The sequence below is a fragment of the Alosa alosa genome, chromosome 22 (assembly GCF_017589495.1).
Source record: "Alosa alosa isolate M-15738 ecotype Scorff River chromosome 22, AALO_Geno_1.1, whole genome shotgun sequence".
Taxonomy (NCBI): domain Eukaryota; kingdom Metazoa; phylum Chordata; class Actinopteri; order Clupeiformes; family Clupeidae; genus Alosa; species Alosa alosa.
Genome location: NC_063210.1, coordinates 12,015,297 through 12,037,627, shown reverse-complemented (window position 1 = coordinate 12,037,627; position 22,331 = coordinate 12,015,297). Strand labels below are relative to the sequence as shown.

At 41.0% G+C, this 22,331-nt stretch overlaps 1 protein-coding gene across 1 annotated transcript in view; it reads left to right on the top strand.

The window, feature by feature from the left end:
* Positions 1–22,331, top strand: part of LOC125287164 (sodium channel protein type 4 subunit alpha A-like) — a 45,755-nt gene that overhangs the window by 1,140 nt on the left and 22,284 nt on the right. Inside the window, 11 exon segments of the mRNA XM_048232726.1 lie at positions 13,149–13,452; positions 15,457–15,575; positions 16,036–16,125; positions 16,460–16,588; positions 17,864–17,955; positions 18,697–18,978; positions 19,348–19,411; positions 19,889–20,030; positions 20,901–21,101; positions 21,493–21,651; positions 22,173–22,305. Coding sequence (XP_048088683.1) covers positions 13,198–13,452; positions 15,457–15,575; positions 16,036–16,125; positions 16,460–16,588; positions 17,864–17,955; positions 18,697–18,978; positions 19,348–19,411; positions 19,889–20,030; positions 20,901–21,101; positions 21,493–21,651; positions 22,173–22,305 — 1,666 coding nt within the window. The 5' untranslated portion in view covers positions 13,149–13,197.

Here is a 22,331-nt window from a genome sequence, read left to right as displayed (position 1 = left end):
TAGCTGTGCCCGCTGTGCCTGTGTCCTCGCTAATCCACCTTGCCCAAGTCCAAGGTGTAGGGTGATGGAGGCACTGGTGCCTCTCGGGTCCCTGGGCTGTCGTTTGACTTGGGGAGATCGGGTTGTGCCCCCCCCACACACACACACACACTTGATCATCACCACCACCTCCCCATTACACACGCTAACTAGGCTACATATGAACCACATACTTACAGTACACACACAGTACGTTGCACACTCTCATGAATGCGCAATCATCAGTCTGTGTCACATGGATTTTTATGAAACATCATAAGCCTTCATAATTTTGCTAAAGCAATTGATAAAGGGCTGTCCAACACAGGATTTTTTTTAACGGTCGTCATGGTTTGTGAATTGCTGAATTTATGACATTGTTTTACCCGGATAAATCAATTTTGCAGTTCATGGATGATTGCCCTTGAGATGTTTCAAATGCTTTTTTAAACCAGACACTTGTTTTTGTTTTTCCGTTGCTGTAGCAAGTAGCAACTCACAGAACATAATTTTGAAAATTGTTCTTTGAGTGTTATTGTTTGTTTTGTTTTGACAAATGTTCAGATTTCCAACATGACATGATCCCATGCATTGCTAAAATTTGTTTGGTAGTGTGACACCACTTTTTATACAGTCAGACATTATGTGTGTGAACCTTTCCATGTTGTCTACGAGTGTGAGAACTTTCCTTCTTGACTGTGTGTGTCTGTTTGTGTGTGTGTGCAAGTGTGGAGCATAAACCATCACATGCTCTTGGACGGTGAGGGTGTTGGTTTTGAGTTTCTATCGCCGAGGTACCATGTGATTCGGCGGGGGTAAGACACCCCCATACCCCCACCACCACCTCTCCCTAATGTGGGCAAAAGGTGAGCTAAGGTTGAAGCTATCAAAATAAAAAGTCATCACAAAAAAACCCCACAGCTTTTCCTCATTACATGTTCTCTGCTTTCTTGGAACATTAAAAAGCGTAGCGATAATATAGCCCTCTTAAACAGGGATGGATTGGAATGAGCCGATCAGAAGTTGTATAATGGCTGGTTTACCTGTGAGATATTGTATTGGACGACACATATGTGAACTTGTTTAGGCTCTTCTAACTGGTGATGGTCAGTCATAGTTTTCTCCGTAATGGCGACACGTCCTCGTCCGTGTTACAGACGAGGGTTGGATCACATGGAATCTAAAACGATACTGACGGTGTGTGTGTGCTACCTGATGATGCACACACACACACAGGCACTGTCTTACACAAACCACATAAACATCTGCTAATGCTGATAGTTGTGAGTGCTTGGGTGTGTAGTACATTACCCAACCTAAATTGGCTCTGTGGACACAAACAACGGCGCCACCAGTGGCATTGCACTGTGCCAAAGCAGAGATTGGCAAAGAAGGGGGCACAGTGACTTAATGCAAGCTGAGCCAAGTGTGTAGTTGGATAGATGGAGGGTCTCTAGGGTGCTTTCAAGTTCTAACATTAGGGCTGCAACTCTGATGATAGTCAGACGATTAATCTGTCAATTATTTTCATAATTAATCGATTAGTTGTTTGATCGATAAAATGGACGGAAATGCTGAAAAATGTCATTCAGTCGACCAAAGGTCAAGATTATGGCCTCAAAGGCCATGTTTTGTAGCCTAGCACCCGCCCACCTAGATTTTATTTCAGGAAGATCTAGTCTGGAACACCACAGTTCATAATGTCGCGATAAGTGTTGGAAACGAATCCCAATTATAAGTCACCAGGCTAAGAAACTTCAGCGATACAATTTTAAATGACACAAACGGATTAACCGATTACCAAAATAGTTGTCAATTTAATTTCATTGTTGACAACGAATTGATCAATCAAATTTAAGCCTTAGTACAGATATTTCAAGGTAGACCGAGACACATCAATCAGTGAGGATGTTACGCACTGCACTGGGTAGAAAAAAAACCCCTCCTATGTTAAGCCTCCTGATTTAGCCTACTGGATGCTATAGTCTTCAGTGAGTCGTATCAAGTCCAGTGTTCGTACTGGGAATGGCATGAATGTAAATGTCTTTTTCCTCCTCTGGATTCCTCTCTGTGCCTCAGTGTGGATGGACCCCCACTTGTGAAGGCCCAGTGAGGGGGGGTTAGCCTGGGGCTTAGCGAGGCCTAGCCCCCTATAGAGGCAGCAGGGCAAGGTTAAGCAGGGGGTGGCAGGGTGTTGAAGAGACTGGTGTGTGAAGGGGGGCTGGAGGCCACGGCCTATGTCACTGGGCCACGCAGATAAAGACCCCTTGTTTGCACAGGGGATCCTTCGTTTACAGCTTACCACATACCAGACATGGCTATAGGTGTGACAACATGGACGCTGTGTGGATTGACACACACTCAGACAGTCCCGAGGTTGGTGGGGTGGGTGGGGGTGTTTAGGGCGAGTGTGGCGTTCCCATGGACTGCATACTGACAGGTGTGGTGGTGAAGTTTAAGCCGTGAATTGTGGTGGGGGATTGTTGCAGTGCATGTTTGTGGGATTAGGTTTGATGCCATGCTAATTTTAGTGGTTTATACCTATCCACATTGCTATTGAGAGATGGTTGCCTCTACAATAGCGACATTCTCTCTGTACTAAGGAAAATGCTGTAGTTGGACAAGGCTACACATACTGTAGGCCTGCTACACAGTATGTGTGCTTGTATGTATGGTTTAAAAATAGCTTTCCAGTTCATCTTGTATTATAATAAAAAATAGATGAGATGAATACATTAATTGATGTATTCTTTGATTCCATATTGTCTTTTAAAACCGTTTCCAGCTTACTTCAGCTGCTCACTACTTATGCAAGTACACATTCTTATGTTACCCAGCTATTACAATGTATAGTTATATAACATGTGTGCTGTACTATTTAGTTAGGTAATGAGTGCATGCCAACAATGGTCACTTAAAATAAAGCCATATCGACTTTTGTGGCAGTTTCTTCTCTGGAGAAGAATTCTGACAAATCTGTTATTTCCTCTCCTTGCTGAGATGTTTATGGCTTTTTTTCTTTCCCATGAGCTCATCATAGGTGATGCTTGTCCGTGTGCCAGAAATCCAGCACCTGTTTCGTGTAGCCTGGTTTCCGGAGAGGAACCTCAGAGCTTGCATTTTGAAACCATCTAGAGTGGCAGGCAAGTGTCTGATACTCTGGCTATATCCGGCGCCGAGTGGACCTGTGGCTTTCAGTGACATGACAAGCGACACGTATGTGGATGTGCCTGCGGTTGAGTTACTGTTCATGTTTCCTTTCATAGGGAGCTGTTATGGGAGGAATCCACACAGTCTAAAATATACCCAATCAATACATTCAATAAAAGCAATTGTATGAATGTGTTACGTTCTATACTAACTGACCTCAAGTGGAAATTGATTCAAGTTATTTGCTGATTATTTGACAACATAAATAACAACATAAATAACAAGATACTGGAACTTAGAAATGTCAATTTCTTGAAACTTGTTATAACAGTCTTTACTGGGAGGTTTGTGATTAGGTTTACATTCAACAGTTTGAGGTATGTCATGAATAAGCAGGCATCAGTTCATTCTTGGTTCTTGGTTAATTGCTTGCCAAGCACGTTTATGGTTCAATGGGACTTACAGTGACACCAATAAACATTACATTTACATTGAAATTAGCAGTTTATAAGTCATATGGCCTAAATTTAAAAAAAGACTTAACAGAATACAGATTTATAGAGCGAAGGGGTTGTGTTGAGAGTAATTAGTAAGCACTAGTAAACAAATATATGTCCCTTGAATGCACACCAAATTATATTTTTCTTTTAAACGGTAAAGGTTTTGACCTGATGTTACGCGTTGCCATCTTATGCAGTCACAGTTGATATCAGGTCACCAAGTGGGCGCCTGCCACCCCAGCACTGCCACAAATGTTAGCTTGTCATCAAGGAACTTTATCAAAGTGCTTTAAGTGCTTTATCAAAACACTGAGCGGGAGATCACAAACGCTCACCCGACACCTCTCTACTTGTCCCCTCCTGCGGGTTAATGTTGACTTGCCACCTCTATTATCAAAATAAGCACACCTCTTGTAGCACTGGGAGAGCTCAATTTTAGGATGTGTGTGTGTGTGTTTGTAGAGGGGAGCAGGGGAAGGGGTTCAGTCTCCCAAACCTCTTGACTGACATCTTTACATGATGCGATCAGGAAATGTCTTCAATAATCCTGGGGTGAGGTGGGGGGGTGACACATCCGTCTCCAGGTTGGATATTTTAAGTTCCGCCTGCGTCCATAAACCCCCTCCGTCATGGGATGAAGGGTATCAGAACTGAAGAAGGATGGATATGGGAGGGGGGGAGAGGTTACACAAATGCTGTGGTGGGAGAGAGAGGGAGACGACAAGAGCTTGTGATGTGGTGGAGAGAGAAAGTTATATAGAGAGATGTGGACAGTGAGAGTAATAGGGATTTATAATGGGGGGAGGGGGTTGTTGTGGTGGATAGAGTGATAGAGAGATATATGGAAAGAGAGAGAGAGATGAGGAGAGAATGATAGAGAGACATGAAGAGAGTGATAGAGGGAGTTTCAGATGGATAGTACTAATGCAGAAATAACAGATACATAGAGAAGGCAGACAGGGAAAGGAAGCAAAACGTGTAGGCTTGAATGATACAGAGACAAGAATATAGAGGGAAAGATATAGGGTGATACAGAGACTATAGAGGGAAAGATATAGGGTGAGATGGGAGAATAAAAAAGATAGAGAGACATCCATAACAGAGATAGATGAAGAGAGTGTGTGCGGTTAGAGAGAGAGAGAGAAATGTTCCTCAGAGAAAGAATGTGTGCAGATAGAGGGAGACGGTTAGAGCTTTGTCGTGTGCAGATTAATAGATAGATATGAGGTGGAACTTATGAGGAGAGAGCGATGCTATGTAGAGAGATAGATATATAGAACATGTGAGATAAGAGAACCAGACACGTTATGTAGAAAGATAGATATATAGAAAATGTGAGGCAAGAGAACCAGACACGTTATGTAGAGAGATAGATATATAGAACATGTGAGATAAGAGAACCAGACACGTTATGTAGAGAGATAGATATATAGAACATGTGAGATAAGAGAACCAGACACGTTATGTAGAAAGATAGATATATAGAAAATGTGAGGCAAGAGAACCAGACACGTTATGTAGAGAGATAGATATATAGAACATCTGAGACAAGAAAACCAGACACGTTATGTAGAGAGATAGATATATAGAACATGTGAGGAAAGAGAACCAGACATGTTCTGTATGAGAGAGATAGATGGAGAGAGGTGGGTAAAGAGGGCACAGCGTTCGGATGCCTTATTAACGGTCTCACCCAGAATGGCACAGTGAAGCCTAATAGTTGTGGGAAAACTGACTGAGCACCCGTCTCTTGCAGCCTTTCCCCCCTGGCAATGGGGGCTCTCTATGTAACACACGCCAAGGGAGAGCAGAGGGAGGGAGGTGTGTGTGTCCATGGTTGGGTGGCTCTGAGCAAGACTGCGTGCGTGTGTGTGTTTGTGTCTGTGTGTCAGTGTGTGCACTGACTGATGTAGAGCTGGCAATAGATAAAAGAGTAGAAAAAAGGGCGAGTTACATCTCGCTCGTGGTCTGCCTTACTAGAGGTCATGGGGATGCATGCTGGGTTGACAGGGAATGTACAGTATTATGATGAATTAAGAATGTATTATGATGAATTAAGAATGTATTATGATGAATTAAGAAAGTTATTAGTTACCTGAATGTAGTTTGTAGGCTATTCTAAGGAACACAGTCAAAGTCAGATTATGATTCATTATACACACATTATACTTGGAATTTAACCACTAACAACTATTATTCATATTCTAAATTATATATGTAAATAATAGTAATATGAAAGTGTGCAAAGCAGTGAAGTTGTTTACAAAAGGGAGAGCAGTGTTAGTTGTTTACAGTTGTTTATGAACGGGTTTGGCATAAGTGAGCCTGGCCTTTTTTTAGTTGCTGAGGATAATGTAGAAAGGCAGATTGTTCTGTGGCTTGATTTTCTGCTGTTGGTCTAAATATTTGGCCAATAGTTTCATGTTCATGAACTGATATTGAGTTGGTCTATTCATAAAAGAGTTGAAATAGTAAGTAATTCATTGAGTTTGTGATATGATTTTCTATTGGAAATTTGTTCCTTCTAAGTTAGTGTGCTTAGAATTTCCATTGGTAGTGGTGATCCAGGTTAGCTTGGTTGGCAAGTGCTCATTCTGTTGGATCAGATCATATTTTGCTGATTTGGCTTGTTTCCTTGTTTTGGTAGTTGTGATGTAGCTTCCTTAAGTTATTTATTAGTTATTTTAGTGATACAGACTATCTTGCCCAGATTGTAGTATCTCAGGACAACCTGTAAAGTTTGGTGGTTGGTTTGGTAGCTGGTTAATGGTACTGACTGTGATCTGAGTTATCTGGAAACGTTTATTATTAGTTTTAATGATGCGAGAGTATTTCATATTTTTGTGATATGGGTTAGCTTGTTGACGGTCTTGATTAGCGATTCTTATTATCTTAATGAAGCTATTTGATAGTTTTAGGCTTTCCAATAACTTTGCAGAGGGTAGTCAATAGTTTAATTGATTCTGGTAAGCCTATTGAGGGTCTCAGTTACTGACTCTAGAACTTGCTGAACATTATTCTGTCGTTTGAGTAATTCTGGTGAGCTTGCTGGTGATATTTGGTTGTTTGAGTGATTCTGGTGAGCTTGCTGAACACTATTTTGTTGTTTTAAGTGATTCTGGTGAGGTTGTTGATGATACAGTATTCTGTAGTTTCATTGATTCTGGTGAGCCTGTGGTGGGTATTCTGTAGTTTTCAGTGATTCTGCCTAAGGTGCTGGAGGGGGCCTGGCGTGCGGGTCTGTTTATCGGGGGGATGTGACGGAGAGAAGGAGGCCAGTGAGAGTCAGGAATGAGCGGAGTCATCGTGCTTCTGTAATCCGACGCCCAACCGTGATGGCCTACAGCAGCTGGGCAGCCACTGTATCTGTGTGTGTGTGTGTGTGTGTGTGTGTGTGTGTGTGTGTGTGTGTGTGTTAGAAAGAAAGAGAGGGAAAGAGCGAGAGAGACTGAGTGTGAGTGAAAAAAGAGATTGCGAGGATAGAGAGAAAGAGTGACGATTAGAGAAAGAGTGAGGGAGAGAAATGAGAGAGCTCAAGTGTGTGAAGGTATGCTTGTATATGTGTGTGTGTGTGTGTCTGTGTGTGTGTGTGTACAAGCCCTACTTGCCCTCCCTGATTAGCAATGCCGCTGACAAAATGAATGTTGAATCCAATGCATGTGTGTGTGTACGTGCATGCTCGTGGTCCACACAGTGTGTCAATGTATCTGTGTTCATATGTGTGTGTTTGTTTCATGTGTTTTTGTGTGTGTGTGTGTGTGTGTGTGTGTGTGTGTGTGCGTGTGCGCGCCCGCCCAACAGAGTGAGTGCTGGAGAGAGTCATTGAGAGAGAATGCTTGATTGCAGGCTGCTGTATCCTGATACTCCATGATCCCAGCTCCCAGGTCAAAAGGAAGCAAGAATGCCACTGCTACTGTCTTAGGCAATGCACTACACAAAACAACATGCCACCCTCCTTTAGTAACACGTCTCTGTTCAGATAGCACTAGTGTGTCACTTCAATGCAGCCATTTACATTTTGTGGATCCCTTTGCAAAATCTGTCCACAAGCAAAGTTCTCCCGCATGAACTTTAGTTATTCTGTGGCCTGTGGAAGCATTGAGCAGACTTATTGATGTTCATGTTTAAGGTCTTGCCCATGGAGTTTAATTTCGTCTGTGTATTCAATTAGCTTTAGTTAAACCTAAGACTTTACACTTTGCCCATCGTTCAAAGAAGGATCTGATGTGTTGTTAAACTCTTAAAACAAATGTGTTAGAAACAACACAAACTGTGTTGTCCCTATCTAGACCCCCTTTCAGTTGTTACCCAGGCAAAAAACCCTATCCACACAAAATGGCTGCCCTGGGCCGCTCGCAGTTGTAACCTCAACTGCTCCAGTGGCTCAGCGTTGGGGGCCCTTGTAGGTCTCCATTGCTGACGGAACATGCCGGAGAGATAGAGTGAGAGAGATAAAGAGAGAGAGAGACGCAAGATGTGAGCAATGTGAGCCAGCCAAGCCAATGGAGGTTGGGGGGTTACATTCGGTGGTGGCGGTGGGCAGCAGCGTCTGCTAAGCTAATAAGTAACCTGATGTGGGACAGTAATGTGAGGGTTTCTTTGGGTACTGTGGGAAAGTTCCTCCTCTGCTCTCTCTTGCTCGCGCTCTCACTCTCGACTGAGGGCCCGGCCTCCTCACTTTGTCATTACCTTGACACTTTTATGTGGGTCACCACTCTGGTAAAGTCACCAGAAAGAGATCACTACTGGGAAAGCGACTGGAGAAGGCGGGTGGTGGGGAGGGGTTGGTAGGGTGCGTAGGGGTAGGCTGTGGGGGTGTATCCTATTGGGAAAGGTCTACGAGCACCCTGATAAACAGAGACACCTACAGAGATGAATATGAAACGCTGATGAAAAGTTGTGTGTAGTCTGCAGGGATGCCGGAGCACATAGTACAACACGTACTTAGGCCTACAAACATGCATGTGTACAGTAGCACACCTTACTCTGTGCTCATACAGTATATGTTCAGCATTATGTTGCTAACTGACTGCTATTTTCTTAGCATTCTTTAAGGCATTCACCGTACATGACATCATCAGGTCAAAGAGCCATGCCCCCATTGACATCAGGCAACTGACCTCTGTCTGAGCATTTCGTCGGTCTTACATCACACAGCTGATTTAGTTAGATCTCTCAGTGTCGCTATCACTAATGCAGTATAGGCTGTTTATTCCCCACCAGGTGTGAAACTGCAATGTCTTTCCACAAGAACCTTTTTTCAGCTGATTGACTATTGACTGATTTAACAATTAATTGGATAATTAGATTCAACTGTTTTAAAGTCCCATCCTCTGTTTCCTTTCCTCTTGAGGCAATTCAGTCTGTTATGCCAATCCGCTTGTCAGTTGAAAAGCAAAACATCTGCACAATTGCTAACCTGTTTTGTCTGCAATGAAGCACAGCGAGTGAAGTTGTTGTAATGTGCCCTCACACTCACTCACTACACATACTACGTGAACTGAACACATAGTCCCCATACACGACACACGCTGTGGGTCAGTGCACCTTCATAAACACTCTATAGCACTTTTAAGGTCTTGTTACATGGGCCTTGATGAAGTCGTCAGGGCATAGTATGGGAGTCTAAAAGGTGCCCAGTGGGTTTGAAGATATTTATAAGTGAAAAGAAAGAGCTGTAGACTAACATTAAGTCACATCACAGATTTGATGATGTACGTGGATATATGTTTTAATGATACGGTCCTTAAAGCAAAATGTCTGAATGATGTTAGGCTCTTAGTGGATTATTCCATAGATACTTCAAGGCTTACATACAGTATGACACTTTATCCTTTTTACCCAATTATGGCCACATAGTCTACAGTATAGTGTGGTGAACCTTCTCACTTACAGTACTTATTTTTGTCTGACAATACCATAAAACTGTGTGCATATCCACAATAAAGGGCCAATCACACCAGGAACGATAGCTACAAGGATAACTATAACTATGACCATATGAGCGCTCACAGTGACCAGCGATAAGGAAAGTGTCTCTTTGTGTTGATGAATGTGATGTTTAAAATGTGATGGATTCTGATGGGCTGTCAACTTTTTATCGTTTGCTCTGAAAAGTGATCCCCAATACATTTTTTGCCATTATCGTTAAAGTTATCGTTCTTGGTGTGAATGGCCCTTAAAGCCTACATTCCTGTGTTTAATACCATAAAGAAGTCATTGTGTTACTGTAAGTGTCTTGTTAAGTGTCCCCTCTGACCTGTGCTGTGGTGGTTGGTGAGGTTGCATGTGTTTGCATCCGTCAGTGCCAGGAAGGGTGCGTGTAACAGCTAAAGTGACATGTCATCAATGGGATTTACATGAAGTCCCCCTCTATCAATCTCCAGCTCAGTCACTGTCCTTGACTGTCCCCTCTTCTCTCTCTTTCTCTCTCTCTCTCTCTCTCTCACACACACACACACACACACACACACACACACACACACACACACACACACACACATACAGTACAAGTGCACTGACACACACTGATAACCGCAGACATGTCATCACTGTCTCTGCCACCCAAGGAGAGGATAAGGGTTATTCTATGGATCAGGATCTGTCGATTCAATTTATAATGCCTGAAATATATTTGGGTATATAGATTACATAGATTAATATGTATAGTGTTTATTTTGTACATACATTTTTATACATAGATATTCTCATCCAAATGGTTTTTGTGGTAGTTGCCATTTCCTTGCAAGCTTTTCTTCTTCACTCTCAATCTCTGGCGCTATTTCTTTTTCCTGTTACTTTCCTCCTGTTACAGTATTGCAAAAAGTAAACAGGGATGTAAATGTGTACAACAAAAATGGCACCTGTTGTTATTTTTGCAGTTGTCACTTAGCACAGCTCACAGCTCTTTGGGAAACTCCTGTGGTTCTCACTCCTCTCCCCATGACTACCTATCCTTCTCCTCGCTTCCTCTATATACATGCCATCCCATCTCTGTACTCAGCTCAGTGGAGCACACCCAGTCTAGAGTGAACATAAAAGAAAGCCTTTTTTATCAACTCTTCTTTCTCTTAGCTTCTATCATTTCACTCCTTTTTTCACACATCCTGCCACGCCATCTCACTTTAGAGAATCCCCAGTGGTATGGAATGAGGACACAAGCCCACTCCATCCCCTCCACGCAAACACACACCACCTCAGGCTCATTGTAGATGCTCTGAGATGCACTGGGAATGTGGGGATATATTACAGTGCATGAAAATACACTGTTCTGTTATCCTTCTTATTCTTCCCACCAAATTTCTGCGTCTAATTCAGCTTCAACCGTTTAACGTAGAAACTTTGTTCAAACTTTGTAACGTAGGTCTTGAAAAGGAGACTTGAGGAATGTATTTTTCACTTTTGTAAACTTTATACTTTTTGAGATATTAATAAAAACAAGCTTATTTTTTCCCCATATCGTTGTATGAGGGACTATGACATCATAATGGGCTAATTAACTTGATTTGCACCTGTTTCAACTTCCAGCTGCTCAACTAAGTCCCATCAAAAAGCTAGTTAAACTGATTGCACCTGTATCAACTGCTTTCTGCTCAATTAGGCCAACTCTCTCTGTGTATCTCCATTCTACAAGGATATAAGGCACATTCCATCCAACTTTCTATCCATTCATCCTCTTCAAACCATTCACTCATCTACCCATTAAACTATCCCATCAACATCCATTAAACAATCTGCCTATCAACATCCATTCAACTTTCTGTCTATCAACATCCATTACACTATCTATATTTAACTTTTAAACTATATACTCTGTCTCAGGCTTTAAACATACAATCTGGCTCTACAGATCCTGTTCAACTATTTCCTCTGCCCACAACTGTTTCAAAATAAATATCCTCACTACAATAATTCACTATTAAATAATTTAACTATTTAAACTACTCAACTATTTAACTGTTCAGCCATTTCAACTGTCAGTTGTTATCAACTATGACTTCTGCCAACTGTTATCAAATAAAAGTTTGTTTTGCATTTTATGTTAATATACAGTATGTTTATATTTTCATGCACTGGTAATTTCCTCGAAATTACATTTTCTAGTTTGTGTTTATGATCCTGATCACTCCCCCCCTCTCTCTGTCTGTCTGCCTCTCTCTCTCTGTTTCTCTCTCTCTCTGTCTGTCTGTCTCTCACTCAGTGAAGCTTGAACAATTCCTCCCCAACTCCCCAACTGTTCTAGTATGAGCCAGTTTGTGCTGTTTTGTGGAGAGCATAGCGCACAACATTGCAACCCCCCCCCACACACACACACACACATACACACACACACACACACACACACACACCAAAGCTGTTGGTATCTCTTCTTTCTATTCATTTTATCTTTTTGTCTCAATTTCATCTATCAATCTTTTCCAACTGACTTTTCTCTCCAACAAACCCCACCCCCCAGTAGAGATGCGTGAATGGGCTATTATTTCAACCGTAACCGCATAGCAAAACTTGTCATCCATCCGCCATCCATCCGCACCAACGTTTTTTGACCAATTTTCAAAACCGCACCCGCCCGCCATCCGCTGGTTGTTTTAATGTATATGGGTGATGCATTTGATTGGTTCAACCGCCACCCGCCCGAATTTAATTAAAATATTATATTTTTCTCATCCGTCGAGTCCGCTCAGCGGGAGACGAATCATCTCTACCCCCCAGGTCTCTGTTCTGCCTTCCCAGTATGGCGGGATCTCTTCCCCTTTCTCCCTTTCCTCTCCTCTTTCAGTCTCAAGACAACCTTGGTGTTTTAGGGTGAAGGACACATTTGCCATATTTGATTTGCTCTCACAGTCAAAATCTCACAGTCTCACAGTCAAAACTTGACTTGACTCAAAACTTACCTTTTGTGCGGCTCGGTCTGAAGATCATGTCCGGCAAGTTCAAAATCGAATGAAATTTGTGAGTGCTGAAACTTTTTGTAAAGTTTGTACTAAATCCAATATGGCGGAGGTCCAATATGGTGGAAAATGACGTAATAGGGGTCATTGAACTCAGGTCGGTCCAGGGATTCCAACGGTGCCTGATCTGTGAATTCAATGGTCACATGCTTGAATGTAAGTCCAGTTTCGACCCATTGGTGGCACTAGAGTGTTTAGCATATAGTTCTGTAAATTGGTAAGAGTGATCATGGGATGGTCCTGAATCAGTGCGCCGAATTTCATACCTTTTGGCCAAATTTTGACCCGTTGGTGGCGCTAGATGGCTGGGTTTAAAGGTTTGTATGAGTGTGAGTGGTCAGTGAAGTGTCCCAAAACATTCTTTATGTATCGCAGACATTTTTCATAATGGGAACTCTCTCTGTTTCTGACCTTCGCTGACTCTGGTTTTGACTCTCCTCTCCAGTGTGTTGATATCTTTCTCACTCCTCTAGCTCTCTCTCCAGCCTCCCCACTGTGTTGATATCTCTTATGTCTCTCTCTCCTCCAGCTCTCTGTTGAGCCTCCCCGGTGTGGTGGTATCTCTTCGCGATGCGAAGATGGCCAGCCTGCCAGCTCACAAAGGCCCACATGTGCTCCGCCGCTTCACCCCAGAGTCTCTGGCGGAGATCGAGCGCCGTATCGAGGACCGCAAGCGGCTGGAGCTCGAGGGCGAAGAACCGCCGCCCGGCCCCAGTGGACCCAGCAGGGACATGGAGGCCGGGAAGAACCTGCCCATGATCTATGGAGACGCTCCGGATGATATGCTCAACACACCCCTGGAGGACATTGACCCCTACTTCAAAGAACAGAAAGTCAGTGGCTGTCTACGGTTGGGTATGGTTATGTATGAGGATCAAGTCTAGGGTTGGGTTATGTATGAGGATAAAGTCTAGGGTTGGGTTATGTATGAGGATCAAGTCTAGGGTTGGGCATGGTTATGTATGAGAAATCAAGCCTAGGGTTGGGTTTGGTTTGAAATGTTTGATACCGACAACTTGACTTTGACACTAGTTCCCTGAAGGATATTTTCTTCAATAGCAGTTTAATTAAAATCCATATGAATAAAAATAATTGCATTACACATTACACTAGATTTTTTGTGTGTACAGTACAAAAAGGTTTTTCAGCGGCTGGGTATTTGTTACTAACTCAAAGCTGTTCTGTTCAGTCTGTGTGTGTTCTTTGATATTTGGGGTGAGATATGGGTGTTGGTTTTTGCTAAGTTAGTTCAGGCTTGTAATGTGGAAGGTAATGCTTTGTGGTGCCGGGGGCAGGGGGTAGGTAGTGGTGGCTTGGTCAGTTAGTTCAGGCTTCTAGCATTCACCAAGGGAAAGTCTTTTTCGGTCACTCCTTCATGCAGAGTATATGAATGCCTGTCAGAATGTCTGCTTAGCCCTGACTGGCAGAAGAATCTGTGACTAAGGACTTGGTGTTTGAAGTTATAAGGGTTGAGGGTGGCTTGCTTAGTTGGTTCAGAGTTAATGTCCACTCTAATGAATGTGATAAGAGAGCCAGGTGAGCCGTAAAACCTTCCCCACAACCTTGACCTTGATGATAAATCCTTGCAGGATCTATTGCAGAAGGTCCTCTTCACATCACTTCTTCACTTCACTTAGGCCTTTGTATTCCTTTCGGAACATTTGTATTCCTGTCTTGGGCCATCTTCTCCAGCTGTTGCCACGTCAGCCCCTCCTTCTTGAACTCTTGCTCTGTGCTTCCTCTCCACGTGTTCTTGGGATGACCTCTCCCCGTTTGCCTTGAGGGTTCCATGTCAGTACCTGTTTTGTTATTTCTTTTTTGTTTCTTCTCAGTGTGTGACCAATCCAGATCCACATTCTACTTTTCGTCTGTACTTCTAATGGTTCCTGGTTGATGCGTTCCCGTAGGTTGATTTTTTTAGGTTTCACTCTGCTGTGTATACCTTTTATAATGATCAGCAGAACACAATCTAAAGGTTCCACACTGAGCCAAAGAAGTGTTGTTAATATTAGGGATGCACTTTTATATCAGCCTTGCATGGGTATCTGCTTAGTTGAGTGGTGTTGGTCGATTGGCCAAAAATTGTGTTTGGCCAGAAGATACACACTTCACATAGTTACCCCTAATGACTGTGCATAGTGCAAAGCTAATTTGCACACTGGGTGGCGTGTGTCCTTGATGTGACAGAACTTATGTCTGTTGTTCAGTGTAAAGTGAGCGTCAAGTGTGAAAGTGTGAAGTCATGCATAAAAATATTCTTGCAGCCTTCTACAAATGATTGCTTACATTTAGATGTTACCGGCACTAAGACACAGGAATTATATGGTTACGGGGAAAAGATGTGTTCCCATGCTTTATGACTTTGTGAATATGAGTGTATGTATTTTTTCACTCTGCTGTATACCTTATAGTAATCAGCAAAACACAATCTGAAGGTTCAAAACTGAGCCAAAGAAGTGTTGTTAATATTAGGGATGCACTTTTATATCAGCCTTGGATGGTTACCGGCTTAGTTAAGTGGTGTTGGTCGATTGGCCAACAATATGACATTTACCAATGATAGTGGTTGATAATTATTTGTAATGCCACATTAGCTAAATATTGTGTTATGTGCGTGAGTGCATGAGTGGCTCATGTGCTGAACATGTGAATATTGTAAATATTTTTGACTCCCTGCCCAGGTTATAATTAACAATAAAAATTAGGTGGACAAACTAACAGTATCTATTGGTTATCAAATTGTTGTCTACCTGGAATCTACCCAGAATGTTTACTATTGTTGCATCCCTTGTTAATATGAATAACCTGCTGTTTTTTTGTATCTCCTTGTTGTGCAGACCTTTATAGTGATCACCAAAGGTAACACAATCTTCAGGTTCAATGCTGAGCCTGCTTGTTACATTCTCAGCCCCTTTAACCTTCTACGAATAGGATCCATCAAAATACTCATACATTCATATCCTTTCATTTCAGATGTCTACTGCTGTTCAAATCTATTCAATTATATCTTTATAGAGCACCAATAACTATTGAATTTGTCTCAAGATGTTTTACAAAGCATGGAGTTCGAACAACTTTTAGCAAGCAGTCACCCACCAAGGTGCCAGGGCCAAGCCCATGGACACCAAGGGTAGGTCCATAGACATGATAGACACCAGTGGATATTCTGGTAGTTAGTTAGTATTTGTCCTGTAGGAAATGTGTAACATTGTAGCATGTAGCAGATTATTATTATTTATGACGAATTGATGGAAGGTTTATGTAGTCTATTCAGTAAAGCAGTTTTTCTATTTCTGTTCTGTTAGAACAGAATGTCTGTAGCTTTTATTTTATGTTTGAAATATACTGAGCAAAAACATAAACATGGCATAGTCTATGGCTGAAGAGTTCAGATGCAAAACCCTTGACTATATTACAGTATTTAGCATGATCATCATGTTCACCATATTAGCGAACTGTGTGTTTATGACCATGAGCAACCCCCCGCCATGGAGCAAGACAGTCGAGTAAGTCCATCTGCCAACCTTATATTTTTATTTATAACTTTTTTTTTATATATAAATGTTATTTCTTTACTATTAATCACAACACATGATCGCCTGGTCTTTTTCTAGTTGTACTGTTTTATGGTATTCATGATACTTTTATACACTTTAAGTTGAGATAATGCTTATAATGTAGTTAACACTGTTTAACAAACTGTGCATTACCATAAGTGTTGTATACTTGTAAACTAGACCTAATTAGGCATTTTTTCATGCTGACTTGTGGTGGTACTGTAGTTGTGTTTTTTTTTTTTTTTGTAAAATTCTGACAAGTTGCATATGTATATCATTGCAGATACGTTTTCACTGGTATTTATACCTTTGAGGCGTCGATAAAGGTCTTATCACGAGGCTTCTGCATCGGAAACTTTACATTCCTAAGAGATCCATGGAACTGGCTGGATTTCATGGTGATCAGTATGGCGTGAGTAGATCTGCATTTTTACAGTATTATTTAACATTATTCTGAACTTGAACAGTGTTCCTAGGTTTTATCAGTCATTGCCAATAATTTATTTGTCGAGGTTTGTGAAATTCAGTCTAAAAATGGCAATGTTTATCCATCATTCCATGTCTTGGAATTGCAATCAGGTTGTTGATTGTCCGACGTCACTGGACCAACAGCTTTTTCATCCAAAAAACGTTTACTAGTGCAGCCAGCCGGTTTTCACAACCTGTAAACCTTGTCACCATCACCTCCATTTTAGTGAGGGAAAAAAATCGCTTAACTCTAACTCTTAAGTATTTACTGTAGCTGCATAGCTAGATGATATAATCAAGGGTAATGTCCAGGACTCCCCGAAAAATAGGATTTTATTAGGATGAGGCAACAAGTGAGTAGTATGATGACAATTGACAAGGCTACTTTGAATAGTGGGGGACATTTTTTTTCTTTTACTGTCTATGGAGAAAAATGAACAGTTCTGAGAGCAGTTGGACTCGGGAAAAATAAATTGTCGACACATTATTGCATTCATGACTTGAACATGACTCGAACAACGGGATAGACTACAGTGTAAAATTGGCAACATTGCAGTATTGTGCCATAATGTGTAACATTTTTGCATGATCGGATCACCCTGGGTTTCTCAACTTACGTCAGTGTCATTGCACTGACTGATCTGGTAAGATGATGGTATTTTTCATCAAACTTCTTTGGCATATTGCTAAACACAGATCTGTGTGCCATTTAAAAGGTTGTTTCTATGTGCGCTTTAAGTAACGTGATTAAGTAAAGTGATGCACTGGTCAAGCCTCCTCTTCTCTATGACTGTTAACTTGTACTGCCATTTAGACTGGACAGCCTTAAAAATAGCCATCATTAGGACAGATCACTTACTTACAGCTAAGCGCACCGACTCATGTTCAACAACCAAACCAAATAAAACTGCAGTGTGAGAAGTATTTATTGTTTAACGGGCTAGAGTGCACTCAGTTCATGTTTCGCATGCCACTGTGTCTTTAAACACTTCTCTGTCATCATCATCCAGTTTGAGTTTACACTTTAATATAAGCACATACACTCTGTGTCTGTTTGAGCCTTTATGTATGTGATTCTGTGTGAGCAGTATCTTTATTCAGATAAATTATATAGTATGTTGACCTTTTATGTTTGTTTGTTTGTTTGTTTGTTTGTGTATGTGTGTGTGTGTGTGTGTCTTTCATTTTTATTCTGATATTTGACTGTGTTAACTGTCAGGTACATCACAGAGTTTGTTGACCTTGGCAACGTGTCAGCCCTGAGGACGTTCCGCGTACTTCGAGCTCTGAAGACCATCACAGTGATTCCTGGTGAGTGTCATATTACTTCAGCATATAGTACCTCATGCCATACGCACAAAACAGCACACACATTGGCAAAATCACTGCAGATGAGTAAGCATCCAATATCCAAAGTGACCCATTGAGAATCTTACAAAAATCTATAACAACATGAATTATAATGTGCACAACAGTTATATATTTTTTGTCATTTGTATTATGATTATGATATAACTTAAAATAGAAAATATCACAGTAATAGCAACAATTACCATCACAATAACTATAATTACAATGGGATAAAAATATGTAAATCTGTAGAAGAATTAAACAAATTGATAAGCATAAGTCATTCTAATATTAATAAAGATCTTTGCTTAGCTGTGTACTGGTGTAAGGTATTAACCAAGGTCAAGGATCACTGTAAGGTCAAAGGTCACATCTTGGTCACAAATTGGTATCTTTATTATATTACAGCCTTGTTGAATTGTCATATTATAATGTTTTCTTTTTCAATGTCAAGAACATTGCTATATTTGTTTACATAAGAATTTTGCTAAATGATTACACATAAATGCTGTGCTTCATTTCTTTATGTTATTCCCCTCTGTGAGGGGGTATGGTTTTAACAACCATTGCTGGAGCTTTTTTTGATCCTATTTTGATAAATGCATTTTCTTATTTGACATGTGATATTTTGATATTCGTGAACAAATTCAGACAAATTCTTCTCCTTAGTCATTTCCTCTCTTTTTTTCTTTCTTGGTTAAGGTTTGAAAACCATTGTTGGAGCTCTTATCCAGTCAGTGAAGAAGATGGGCGACGTGATGATTTTGACGGTGTTCGCTCTTGCCGTCTTTGCACTCATCGGCCTGCAGCTGTTCATGGGGAACCTGCGGCAGAAGTGCATACGCTGGCCCCTCCACAACGACACCGACACCATGTTTGATGACTTCTTCAACACCACCATGGCCTACAACACCACCATGGCCTACAACGCCACTGTCAACGAGACTAGCACCTTTGATTTCAAAGCCTACATAGAAAATGAAGGTACTGTTCTATAATTGATACATAGAAAAATATGGCCACCACCTAAATTTAATCAATAGCTTTGTGTTAACTATATTACAAGGGATTACATTGTCCCTGGAGCAACTTGGAGTTAAGTGCCTTGCTCAAGGGCACAAAGGTGGAAGCCGAGAATTGAATCCACAACTTTCAGACTACTACACGCTAGCCCAGCTTCTTAACCACTACACTACCACCGCCCACTAAATTTGTCCAAGAACAAGATTTTTTTTTGTTTCTAGTCCAGGTATGAGAGTAGTTATCTTCTTCTCTCTTGATTCCTCCTCAAATATTTTTTATTAACTCTTTCTTTCTTTCTTTCTCTCTTTCTTTATTTTTTCTCTTTTTCAGAGAATCAGTATTTCTTAGAAGGCAGCTTGGACGCCCTGCTGTGTGGAAACAGCTCAGATGCTGGGTATGTGTGTTATTAGTGCCATAGGCCTCAGCTACCCTTACACAACAGCCAGACAGACTGTTTTGTGTGGGACAAAAGCGATGGAAAGTCATTGCTGGTCATGTTTGAGACAAGTCTAAAGTCAAACTTAATCTAATTTTATAAGAAGGTAAAGTCTATTAGCTAATTTAATACCATGACCAAGATCCTAAGCACAAATGTTGCTCATCAACTCATGCTGATCAGTGCTCCCACAAGTCAGTTCATGCATGAACTTATTGAGGGACTTGAGGCACTTGGCCCATCTTTTAAATTAGGGCCCAATTCCTTTCCTTCAATTTCATTCAGTTTAGTAAAGTTAAATCAGTTTGATACTATATTTCAGCATACATTTTCTGAACTTTGCAATGGGCGACAGAGGGTGGTTGAAAGTTTAGCCTCAGGGCCAGGGAGATGACAGCGTGCGTGCAGATGCTTCACTGTTCCCCCTGCTGACAGGAAGTGCCCAGAAGGATTCGTTTGCATGAAGGCCGGGCGGAACCCCAACTACGGATACACCAGCTACGACTCGTTTGGCTGGGCCTTCCTGGCCCTTTTCAGGCTTATGACACAAGACTACTGGGAGAACCTCTTCCAGCTGGTGTGTATGGACTATTTATGGTTATGGTATTTAATTGATGCTTTTATGTTGACTGTTTAGGTATTGTGGTATAAAGACCAAGAGATAGTGAGGAAGTACCACCTAAATTCTTTTCAATGGTCGATGCAAGGCTTGCTACTTCAGCCAAAAGTATCATTAATTGGCTGCCACACCCTTTTAATATTGCGTCTGAAATGTGCTCCCTTCTAGACATATTTTCACAAAGAAGACAATAATAAGTCTCCATACAGATGGCCACAAACCATGTCGTCCATGTGGATTGGCTGATCCAAGTTTAGAAACATGCAGTACTTTTGAGCCAGTAGTAATGTGGCACCTAATTGGCTTGTTTATTAAACTTGGGTGGGAAGCATAGCATAGAAATAGATAGAATGATCATTTCCAGGCAGAGAAAAAAAACTGCACACATTTTTTTTTAATTTACCATAGGTATAAATAATTATGGCTAAACTGCACATGTTTTTTCGTACATCTAATCAATTAATTAATCAATTAATTGATGTATTGATTGGTTTTATTGATATAGAGGACACAGTGCAGATCTGAGGGATAACTTGTGAAAGTAAGAACACTTATTTCCAACATGACAGAACAGACAATAACACAGCATACAATAACAAAAAAGAGGCATGAAAATGGATATCCTACCTGATAGTATCTTCCCTTTTTTACCACATTTATACAGTATATGTTATTTACACAATCAACTCACATTGCATCACACAGCAATAACATCTTAAAGGTACTGTAGTTTTCGACTTTATGAGATGTTATGAAATCAGATGCATAGATCTGGGTAAAATGTCCTATATCAGTTGCCGTAGTTGTTGAGTCTCAGACTCTGTTTAGACCCTCAGGGCTGCAGGAAAGACCTATATGCTCTTCTTCGTGGTGGTCATCTTCCTGGGCTCCTTCTACCTCATCAACCTCATCCTGGCCGTGGTTGCCATGGCGTATGACGAGCAGAACGCGGCCACCCTGGCCGAGGCTAAAGAGAAGGAGGAGGAGTTCCAGAGGCTTCTAGAACAACTCCACAACCAAGAGGACGAGGTCAGGTGACAACTTCCTATCAAACTTGCTAGAGAGAACAGGAATAGAGACTGTGTGTTAGTTAGTTAGTAGTAATTTAGTAGTTATTTTGCTTATTGTTATTTATTTAATTTTAGGACACTTTAGGTGCTTAGTTATTTTTATTTATGTTGTTAATTATTATTTATTGATATTTACCATTTATTATTTAGTGTTTACTTTTTCATATGAAAGGTTAGGTGACAACTTCTTATAAAACTTTCTAGAAATGCCGGACGGAGCTGCATAGTCACCAGCATACCCGTGACACCAAAACATAAGTGGTTGAACCATGGCAGGCAGTAGATGTAGTAGTGGTAGGATCTGCAGTACTTTTCAAGCTTTGATGCTTACTTAGCTATTGGAATATCAGCAGATGATTGTGGGGAGTCAGATGTCTCTGACTAGCCAACGGAGCCAAAGTCGAGGCACCAATGACACACGCAGTCTCCAAGACGATGACGTCATAAAGGACTGCAATGGAAGAATAGTTCCACGATTTGTCATCAACAGAGTCTCTTCAGAAAAAGAAGTGAGGATTCTTATGAATATATAGTGATTTTGGTAGTAGCTATGAACATAAAGGCTTACACATTTTACACACATACTATAGTGACACTTTACAAATAACTCCATAATAATAATACAAATAACTCCATAGCTTAAGAATAGAACATTTCAAATTAGAAACTAGAAGTAAAATTTGTACACAGTAACAGGGCAATTTTTAAATCAAAATTTGATTTATGTTGTTAATATTTCATATAAACATTAAGGATAGTGTTTTCAGAATTACTTTTATATGAAATAACCATATCTGTTTAATGAAATTTTACCTAAAAAAAAAAAACAAACTCCAAACGGTCTACTCAAGATTCTGTTTATCATGCTGCTGTCATACTGTGTCAGTGCAGGTGCTTAATATATTTGGATGAACTTACTTCATCTCCAGTAACCATTACTAGTTAAACCCATTTTAACATACAATATGACCGTATTTACAACTTGCTAATGTGTGTGTGTGTGTGGGTGTGTGTGTGTGTGTGTGTGTAGGTATGCACAGACGATGACAAGAGTAGAGATGCAAAGTCCATTGGGTCCAAACACAGCATGATGTACCTGGAGCAGCCAGGCTTGGGCAAAAGGACAGCCAGTGCCCTAACGGTCCTCTCTAACGCCATGGAAGGTACAGAGTACACACACATGGATCTT